This window comes from Mytilus edulis, chromosome 12, assembly GCF_963676685.1.
Source record: "Mytilus edulis chromosome 12, xbMytEdul2.2, whole genome shotgun sequence".
Taxonomy (NCBI): Eukaryota; Metazoa; Mollusca; class Bivalvia; order Mytilida; family Mytilidae; genus Mytilus; species Mytilus edulis.
The window spans coordinates 38,784,113-38,795,368 of NC_092355.1; the positions used below are offsets into that span (position 1 = coordinate 38,784,113).

The window sequence follows — 11,256 nt, forward strand, 5'->3', positions numbered from 1 at the left end:
CGACAAATGGATGAACAAACAGACACACAGACGACAAATGGATGAACAAACAGACACACAGACGACAAATGGATGAACAAACAGACACACAGACGACAAATGGATGAACGAACAGACACACAGACGACAAATGGATGAACGAACAGACACACAGACCGAAAAATATAATTGTTGTCTATTCGTTTGATGTGTTTTATAATTTGATTTTGCGATTTGATTAAGGACTTTCCGTTTTGAATTTTCCTTGGAATCAGTATTTTTGTGATTTTACTTTTAAGTTTAATTTGACTAAATTGTTTCATAAAAAATCCTTGTAAAGGTAAACGGACGACAACGAACGTCAAATGCTCCCACAGGTCCTGTGGTCCAGGTGAGCTTAACAATAAGTGCGGAAACGATTACCTGCAATAAATCTAGCAAATAAACACATCTAATTCATGTGAAACGTTTATTTGATGAAAAGTACAGTTATATACAGATGCCATTTGTTCACTGTGCCCAAAATTTCATATATAACTATCATATATATGCAATAATTAGGATCTACCATAATAATATAAAGGTTGATTTTTCCCCTCACTAAGGGTGAAATAACCTTGACCTTTAGCATCCCAGCATACAGCCTCTCCTTGAGGTTCGTCAATGTATGGTACTTCTATAGGATTGGATTGCAGTGCGGTAAGCACATCACCGTTCGGAATGTTCCAATAGAACATTTTGTGATGAGAAATTAATAACAATTCTTGACCGTTGGGGGAAATGTCGCCGCCTGTGGGGTCATTATTTGCTGTATGGAAGGACAGAGAAACAACGTTTGTCAAGGCAACTGTTGTTCCACTATTCCAAGCACTTGAAGGGACGTGGGCTGCTTTAGCAGCCAGGTTTTTAACTTTTGAAATTATGTAGACTTCACCTCGTGGGTCAACCAACAAGGTTTCGCAGTCACTTTCTGACCACCTTAAAAAAAAAGAAACAAACAAATATCATGTATATGTATTTTAATGTAGAAAAAAAAACTGGATTGCCGTAATTTTTTTCATGAGCTAATTTGACACTTTTAAAAAACTAAAAGAATATATATATATATATATATATATATAATTACTTAGTTATAGAAATATATCACGAAAAAATATTATTCACAAATTGTTTATTTGTTCTGGCTGCCGTCATTTTTGAAGTTGTTTTTCTTCACATGTTGAATACAAATATTCCATGTCTTAAATATCACTAACTTCGATAATTGTGATTAGTGAATTTTTAAAGGAGCAATTATCAGTTGTAAGAAAATCAAATTCGCCTATAACGTCTGCATTTAATCTCAACTACATGTATCTATCTATCCATTCATTCATTTTTTTTTATAATTCTTTCCTTTATAGGACAACAGAAAGAAATAGATTTACAAAACAAAGTGGATTTATTAAAACACAGAGAAAATTAAACATGCGCAAGTGGATCTTGTTAAATTTGCCGATTTTCAAAATGGACCTTTGTACCGTATGTAAGTTTCAGAATCTCTTTAATTCGAAGTGATCTTGGAATTATTGTTTCATTTCGCCACTGTCATGTATCCCCCCCTGGTTGCTCCCTAAATAATATCTATCAAAAATATAGATATGGTTAATTTTCGCTATTTTGTGCATTTTTCCTTTGATCTTTTTTTACGATAATTTTCATATCATGCTACTCGCTTGAGATGGAAAATTATCGCTAGAAACTAAGCATGCACGTGGCGTTGCTAACGAAATTGACATGAAATTAACATGAAATTGACAACGTCTTCATAGGTAAAATAGCGATAAAAAGATTATCATTGTTCATCTCAACTCGATTGCCTTTCTCGCTTTCGCCGTCCCGGCTCAAGCGAGAAAATCAATCTCGTTGAGATGATCACCGATAATTATAGATCATCGTTGATCATCTCAACGAGATTAATATTCTCGCTTGAGCTGGTACAGCGAAAGTGAGAAAAGCAATCGAGTTGAGATGACCAATGATAATCTGTTTATCGCTATTTTACCTATGACGACAATTTCATGTCAATTTCGTTAAGCAACGCCACGTGGCCTCCTTAGTTTCTAGCGATAATTTTTCCATCTCAAGCGAGAAGCATGATATGAAAATTATCACAAAAAAAGATCAAAGGAAAAATGCACAAAATAGCGATAATCTATAAATATCGTGTGCCTATAATAATTTATTAGCCATCATATAAATAGATACAATGATGAGGATGTATGGCTACTTAACGTCCAGCGGTAAAATAATATGCAAATTCAGGACGCAAACATGTTTTTTTAAAATACGGGATTTTTTTAGTTCGTTGATATATCAATCAAACACTTTGCATGGTTTAAGTGAAAGTCATTCGTGACTTTAAAGATATCATCACTTTCTCTCAATTTAAGCGACTGTATTGCTCGAAATATTCGACAAATTTTATTCTATTAATAAAATTATCCGACAGTACTGTAGTCTTCAGGGGAAATATTATACGTAAACGTTAAAACAAAATAAAATGTATTTCTATTTTGTCTTGCACCACGCTTAATGAAATAGTGAAGGGATAAAGGAGAAGCAGGACGGGGTTTAAATAAAAGTCGAGTAAGGGCAAATGCTTCTGAAAATGGAACAAAATATAAAGAAAATAGGTCAGAAATTAAAGAAAAGAGAATAATTGGGTGTTTTTATCTTCTAATAAATAATAGAGAATAAATAATGGAAAAATAAATAAAAAGTGAAAAATTGTCTAAAAATATGAACAAACCAGTTATACCCTAATAGAAGCTGGCACTTCTATGTAGAAAATGGCGCATAAAATTAAGGCGCGGTTACTTGACGAACTTTTCCGGGGAACAGTATGAAGGACATCTATGAATTCATACGAGATACCTGTACTTACGAGAAATGTACACACTATAATGGACAACAGATACTTACGAGAAATGTAATTGTTTGTAGACGTCCACATGCTGGTCGCTTTGTACAGAAGCTGGTTCCCGAATCATATAAATAATGTTCTTGGCGCCAGAATCACCCGTATCACCTGTTTCATAAAATAATTATTATAATTAATGATTAATTAATTATTCATTTGGTTAACCTTTAAACTGTAAATAAATACTCCGGGTTTTTTTTTTGTCATCTGTTTGATCACAATATTTATTTTAATCAAAATGATGATCAGAATATTTTTTTTTGGAAAAACATAAAAAAAATACGCAAATAACCCATCAATCTATTTCAGTATTTCGTTACTTGCAGGAAATACCTTGATTGCTTTTTTTTTTTTTTTTGCTTTTTATTTTAATATGTAAATCTATCATTATATAGAATCAAGACATGAATACAATTTTTAAGTAATGCATAGAAAAAGAGAAGTTAACTTTCTATTCATAACTTAACTGACAAACGGAACTTGAGATATTACCAACGTATAAACAGTATCCGGCATCACATGGGCCATACGCAATATCTTCCCAGTCAGAATTGTGGGCGCCATTTACTGTAATTGTGGATATCCGGTGTCCAGTCACACTGTCTATGACGTAAATATTAGGCCCATCTCCGTGGTCGTTATGAGTATATAAAACTCCTGGATGTGTTCTACTGGCAGCTATGCCAGAAGCCTCATCTATATGATGTGAGGTCACTGTGGCTACGACTTGACCTTGAGAAAAAGCTGAAAAAAGACCATACTTAGAATCAATAGTGATCCAACAAATATTTTCTCATTTTTAAAAGAACATTAATGAAAAAAAGAGGAAACTTAAGGCTAAGTTACAGAAAGACAATAAAAGTCAAAAACACACTACGTACGAGTAGCAACCTTAAAACGGAGCATTATGAACCCTATCAAAACAACGGGAGGTGCACCGAAAGAGTAAGTAATTTTTGCTGCTAATGTGGAATATTTCGATGTGTGCATGGCAAATACAAATCGTTGATTAACTTCTAGTTCTGTGATATCCCAATCTATGAAAACGCGAAAGGGAATGACAATTCGCCGTTTCAGAAGCTATTGTATTCTGGGAAATATTTTGTTGGACAAAAGTGTACACCAAAGTGTCGTAATTGGTTAAAAACGTCATAAACAACTGAAATTCAACCAATGACATGACGGTTTTTTTTTTCATTTTGAAGCACAAACAATGAAAACTACCCTAGTATAGTTTTTTAGATTCCGAAACAGTCAAATTGTAACAAATCCGATGCCATCTGTGATACAGCCATTCAATAAACCTCTGTGGCACCGTTAAAGTCCACAATTCCTCTAAAGTCCACAACACCGCTAAAGTCCACAACAATTTTCCGCTAAAGTCCACAACGCCGCTAAAGTCCACAAACTTTCCGCTAAAGTCCACAAAATGACCTCCGCTAAAGTCCACAAGAAAACACCGTTAAAGTCCACAACAACAAGTTCCGCTAAAGTCCACAAAAAAGCACCGTTAAAGTCCAAACATTTTTTTTTCATTATCAAAAGACAATTTTCTGTTTTTTACACCCGATATTATAGATCTAATTAAAAGCACGGACTTTTGTTCTTAGAAAGTATTTCTTGTCAGCATAAATTATATTTTGATGAATGAAAAAAATATAGTATTTGCTTTATCGATTTTTATGCGATTTTCTATCAATCAAACACAACATTTCTGAAAAGTTATCTAACTATTATACTCTTTTTATTCTTTAGTAAATATTTGTTCATCCACAAGAAACTCCAACATAGCGTTCTCTTTATGTATATGCTGGAGACATAATTTGGAGCCTATATTTGATATTTAAATTTCCTTTGCAATATCTATAAAACATAAGTAAGATTTCCATTCAGTGTCTGTTAGGTTCCACAGCAGCCAAAACGGTCCGTAAATCTCAAAAATAGACTTGGATCCACCATGTTCTTTTTTGAAATCAAAATAATGAGAAAGAATACCACACATTCATGCATTTTGTGGTGCTCAGCAGATTTCCATCACTCTTTGGTTTGCATATAAAAAAGAAGATATGGTATGATTGCCAATGAGACAACTGTCCACACGAGACCAAAATGACACAGACATTATAAACAACTGTTTGTTTTGTTTTCAAAAAGGTAAAATGAATGTGTTTCAGAATGAAAGATGAATTGAATAAATTATACGCGGATGTGGTTCTGTATTGTGTATTATCCATGATGAGTACAAGTATAAGTTTTTTTTTCAACAATGCTACATGTATAGATATATATATATATATATATATGTTCCAGACAATATGAGTATATCTGATTTGAATCCTTACGCGTACAATGTGGACCATATAAGTATACCTGAACATATACTCGTACCGTATGAGTATACTCGTATGGTTTAGTATGAGGTCGACCATACATGTGCATTTGTCAAATTTATCAAGAGTCAGAAAATGAAATAAAAACTTTTAACCAAATAAACTAGAGTCTCTAAAGAGCCTGTGTCGCTCACCTGTATTTACTGATCCTTTGGAAATCATGTAAAATAAGGTTAAAATCATAATTTATAGTATAAGATATCATTAGATACTATAATAATATCTAAGATAATAGCAAAGAACTCAGGGACAGCAACCCAACAACTGGTTGTCTGAAAATTTCAGGGCAGATATATCTAAATCTGATGAACATTTTTGCCATCGTCAGATTTGCTCTAAATGCTTCAGTTTCAGAGATATAAACCAAAAACTGATTTTACCCTTTGTACTTTTTTAGTCATGTCTGCCATCTTCGTTCGCGGGCAGGGTCATCGGACACATTTTTTAAAACTATATACTCTTATGATGATTGTGGATAAGTTTAGTTACACTTTGTTTAAGTAATTTCAGAGGAGAAGATTTTTTGTAAAAGTTAACGACGACGACGACGACGACGCCGGACGACGTCGAACGCTAAGTGATAAGAAAAGCTCACTTGGCCCTTCGGGCCAGGTGAGCTAAAAAGTGACGCTTCATTTTTTAGTATGAAATTAAGTTCAAATGCTCAAATTGCAATTGAAGTTATGGAAGTACATACATATATATTTTGGAAGATAAGTTTTTAGAACATTTAGGAACGTTGTACTTCAAAAACCGATAAGCCAGTAAAGTAAAATGGTCAGAAGTATTTGTCAGCTATAATTAGTTGTTATATATATCATGAAATCTACGGATATTTTTCATAACAAATATTTAGGAACTATTTCATGTAAGATTTTAATCAAAATTAGTACCAATAGAAGCAGACCTCTCATAGGTTTATTTGTTTATTTGTTAATTTATCTATTTTGAAGCGTTAATTCTCAATTTCTGATGATATAACACAAAGTTTATATCTTATCCAAAAATTTGATTTACACCAAAAATGACAAACAAAACTAACCGAAGAAAAGTATGACCAAATAAAAAAAACTTGCCGACGTATTAGTGTGTTGAGAAATCAAGAACTAATAAAAATAAGTGTCTATGAGCAAAGGAGGGTGTGGATAAAGGATAAAGACAGGATGTGGATATAGAATAAAGGCGATAGGAACGTTCATCTTGCATTGACAATTGTTGAACTATCCTATAGTCATATTGATTCATAAAATGTACGTCACATCAAGGTTCACGGTATCGCTTTCAGAGTTAATTTCGTTTCTTTATTCTCTTTTAAAGATACTTTTTTTTGAGTATTTTGAAAAGGCTAAATGGAAGACTAGTATGAAGTTTTAAGCTGAAACTTTTACGAATTATATAATATCAAAGAATGTTTCTGTTCCTTTCAATACAATTTTATTGGTTTAATACTGTAGAACAGATTTAGCGTTTTGTGAGTTTATAGAAATTAATCTTGTGAGTAATTTTACATGTGATTAAAACACTTTACCAAGATAAACAACTAGTGTATGTATATTTTCTTAAGCCCCATTTATGGGCATTGGTTTTTCCTTTTGAATGGTTTTACACTTGTAATTGTTGGGGACTTTTATAGCTGGCTGTTCCGTGTGAGCCAAAGTTCCGTGTTGAAGGCCGTACCTTGACCTATAATGGTCTTTTATAAATTTTAACTTGGAAAAAGAGTTGTCTTATTGGCACTGTGACTCATACCACATCTTCCTATATCGATCAAATCAGGTTTTGTTGTGACATTTTGGTAGAAACCCATTCAACGAATCGATATCTGATACTAATCGATAAAAATATAACTTAAAGCATAGAATATTTTCTTTTTTATTTGGAATTTATCATACTGGCTTCATTTTTCCGTTCTGAAAATCATAACAGAAATTAATAACGTTAAACGTTGGTTAAAAGTTTTGCGACAGGAGACCTTTGGGAATTCATAAACTTAGTATTTTTTTTGTTTAATGATATAATCAAGATTGTTGCATGCCATTCAAATGTTATAGATTAGGAGACACATTTGCTTTGTACATTAATTATGTCAAAAAGTGATTATATGCAAAGAATAAGAGAAAAAAATTACTTGTTGAATGCAGTAATAATAAATAACGAATTTACAAACTTTTTAGAAATGATGTCCAAATTGGCCATCAAGATCAAAATTGATAGAACAAAATCATATACCGATACTGTACTTTTTCATGTATCAAACTGATAAAAAAAATACTACCGAGAAGAAAGGCCAATGCTTTGTATTGTACTAACGGGATAAAAATAACGAATAATATGTTTTTAACAATAAAAAAATTGGTGTGGACTTTAACGGTGCTTTTTTGTGGACTTTAGCGGAACTTGTTATTGAGGACTTTAACGGCGTTTTCTTGTGGACTTTAGCGGAGGTAATTTTGTGGACTTTAGCGGAAAGTTTGTGGACTTTAGCGGCGATGTGGACTTTAGCGGAAATTTGTTGTGGACTTTAGCGGTGTTGTGGACTTTAGAGGAATTGTGGACTTTAACGGTGCCACAGAGGTTTATTGAATGGCTGTATCACAGATGGCATCGGATTTGTTACAATTTGACTGTTTCGGAATCTAAAAAACTATACTAGGGTAGTTTTCATTGTTTGTGCTTCAAAATGAAAAAAAAACCGTCATGTCATTGGTTGAATTTCAGTTGTTTATGACGTTTTCTAAATATTTGCAAGTAAAATTATATTTTCGCATATAATTTACTATATTTTAGAAAAGAGTTTAGAAAAAATATGATTATTAATCATTATTGTATCTTGTTGTCTTATAACAATTGCACGTTCATATTAACAAAAAAATGATAAATCAATTGAGAGCAAGCACGTGAACATGTACGAAATGTATACTCAATAAGATGCTCACATCGAGGAAAGGGAAACTCATAATAGCAACCATGGAAAAGTTGTCCTGATGGTCAAAACTGCTTAAAAAACTTCCTTGAAAAATTATTATGCATCATGTTAATAAAAAACCATATTTAAAATACAAGCAAACTTTTTAAAGTTATGTTTTTCTCGAAAGAAAAGTTTTCTGGAAATTTTGTTTAAAATACTGTCCATTCATTATGTTTGTGGAAACCAATTTTCGTAGGTTTTTGATTTCGTGGTTTTACAAACGTCTGAATATATTCCTGTGGAAAATTTGTCATTCGTGATTTTCCTGCAACTACGAATTCTACGAAAATTGGTATTAAATGGAAAATAGTGAATCTACAGAAATGCAAATGATGAATAAAAAATGCTCGCTAGGAACAATTTCTGTAACATTTTTTTTCCAGTGGGAATAATCTTCCAGAATATTTATTCCATTTGGAATTTACATCATAGGAACTTATACTTGTTATATTATATTTACCTGCATCGCATTTCACAATACCTAGAATTATGATCAAATAATAATACATATCTTAAAACGTCAATATCAATATTTTCACTGTTAGTACTGACTTACAGTAGAATAAATACTAGCGTTGTTGACCTTGAGTTAGGTGACATAGTCATCACGTCCTTATCAAAATATCCTAATATTAACGATGACCTTTCAAAATTGGACCGAATTCTTCGTAAAGACTTTCACAACATGCTCGATTCCATTTCGGTCACAAGTGATGATTTTAATACTCTTATACAATCATACGTGAATGTATTACCAATTATATATCGTAGTTCTGTGTATAGGCAAAACCATTTGATACTACAATGAAAGGTTGACGTTTGAATTATATGGATGTATAAATACGCTGTCACATCCGTTCTATTTTGGACTTTAAATCTGAATATTAAAGTATACTTTGGACAACTACTTGGATGGTGTTACACGCACAATATATTGTCCTTCTCCAACATGCCCCGGACAGTTGCAGGCAGGCCTCGACAATAACGCTTGTCCGATTGTCCGGTACCAGAGGGAAAAAAGGTCGGACAATTAAAAGCTATATAAAGCTTGTCCGACGGGACAAGTAAAATTATTCTGCAGAAAATAAATTTCATTCAACTTTGATGAACAAAGTAATTATAAACAAAAAACAAGGAAAGAAGTTAAAAACAAGTGACAATTTGACTGTTTACTTTGAAACTTTGAAACATTTTATTTCTCAACACGCCATCACTTGCAATCAATAATTTAAAACTGGTTTTTTGTCAGGTACTTTTTAACAGGTAAAATGCATACTATTCTCAGAAACCAGTCTTACTGAACCGAATCAGCGATGCGCTTTGTAGATAAGGTAACTTTACAAGACAGTTCGTCACCAGCTGGAAACATTCGGCTCCCAGCACTGTTGGTTTAATAGACAGTTTGGCACCGTAGGATCAATATTTTAATAAACATGATTAATAGACATTTGGCAACGCAGGAGACATTTCGGGACCAAGACAAATCAGTACCTTGTTTTCCTACCTTATTCTGTTGCTTTAAAATAAATACCATACCAGTAATTTTTTTAACAAAAATATTTTTCAAATAAAACTTACCACAAAATCATATTTAATCATATGTAGAAAAAACAATACTTGCAATACGGTGATCTATAGTTGTTAATTTCTGTGTCAGTTGGTCTCTCTCAGAGAGTTGTCTCATTGGCATACTTCATCTTCTTTTTTTATTGATTGTATTTTAATAAACTTTTTTCAACTAAAAAAAGCAGGATACAAATCCAATGAGTGTACATTGACAGGCCTATCAGATGGTGCCTCATGTGCAGAGTCTAATGAGACTTTAGCTATGGTGAAAACTAGAACCTAAGTCCTGTGACATGACTAGATTCAGTTGTTCTCAAATCATTTTTTGGAAAAGTCTTTCAAAAGATTAAATCAAATTTTGTTTCATTGTTTTAATTCATTTTGTTCCTTGAATCAACTTAAAATGCAGAAAAGGTTATTATTAAGAATTTTTTTGGACAAGTTACAGTTTCATTCGGACAAGTAAGTTTTGGTATGTACTTGTCCTACCTACTGGACAAGTTGGAAAAACAAGTTATTGTAGAGGCCTGTGCAGTCTAAATTTCCCGCCCTTTCATGAGAATATACATATAAATAAGAACATGAGGTATGATTTCCAATGAGACAACTCTTCACAAGAGACCAAATAACACAGAAACCAAATATAGGTCACCGTACGGCCTTCAACAATGAACAAAGCCCATGCCGCATAGTCAGCTCTATTTCTGTGATGTTCACCGGTCTTTATCTCTATGACTGACTGCCAATTGCAACGTGTGCATTTACTTTAAGGTTCAAGTTTCAAGCCTGTCTTGTCTCTTAGAAAGGTGAGCACAATAACACATGTTTGGTTGATAAAAAAATATTTGATATTGGGCATAAGCTTGCGACATTGCACATAAAATTATAGTATATCATAGGTCAACTGCGATTGAGCTCAAAAGAGAGAGAGGGGTAATAGAAACAACTGGCAGATCCATAATATATTTTGTTTACATACAACCGATGGAAAAGAATAGAAAAGAATACATGTGTTACATAAATCTTTATTGCAAAAAAAAAATTACACCAATAAGGGTCTAGCAATACAAACAAACAGTGATACAATTAAATCATTCGGCAATTCTCGGTAGAATCCGCTACTGTCCTTCGGAATCGGCCGAGTTGAGACGAATGACAATTAAATACAATAGAACATATTTCCGGAAGAGGTTGGTTTACAAATTTATGTAAACAAATTATCATAAACTTGTCTGATATGGATCTGACCCCTTCACTTCTTACAATTACTTAAAACGAAGACTTCATTATGATAAACAAGTTCACGGGTGAAGTTTAGAAATGCGTCTGTATCTACCCAATTCAAATTCTGTAGAGAGCGATCATTATTTCTAAATTTTGGGAGTAACTTC

The 11,256-nt window shown here is 32.8% G+C and overlaps 1 protein-coding gene across 1 annotated transcript; it reads right to left on the bottom strand.

Moving 5' to 3' along the window:
* Positions 1–434: 434 nt before the first annotated feature.
* On the bottom strand, positions 435–8,885 carry LOC139498412 (uncharacterized). The gene is made up of 4 exons (XM_071286792.1): positions 8,760–8,885; positions 3,434–3,685; positions 2,944–3,049; positions 435–957 (listed from the first exon to the last, which is right to left on the bottom strand). The coding sequence occupies exons 1-4, from the start codon at positions 8,806–8,808 to the stop codon at positions 537–539; spliced, it is 828 nt and encodes a 275-aa protein (XP_071142893.1). The 5' UTR covers positions 8,809–8,885; the 3' UTR covers positions 435–536.
* Positions 8,886–11,256: the final 2,371 nt, after the last annotated feature.

Excerpts from the sequence above, each read along its gene's own strand:
- LOC139498412 (XM_071286792.1), bottom strand. The coding sequence starts at position 8,808 with ATGTATTATTATTTGATCATAATTCTAGGTATTGTGAAATGCGATGCA. Across the intron at positions 3,686-8,759 it reads TATTGTGAAATGCGATGCAG|CTTTTTCTCAAGGTCAAGTC; the intron begins GTAAATATAATA and ends GTCTTTTTTCAG. Across the intron at positions 958-2,943 it reads TACAAACAATTACATTTCTC|GTGGTCAGAAAGTGACTGCG; the intron begins GTAAGTATCTGT and ends TTTTTTTTTAAG.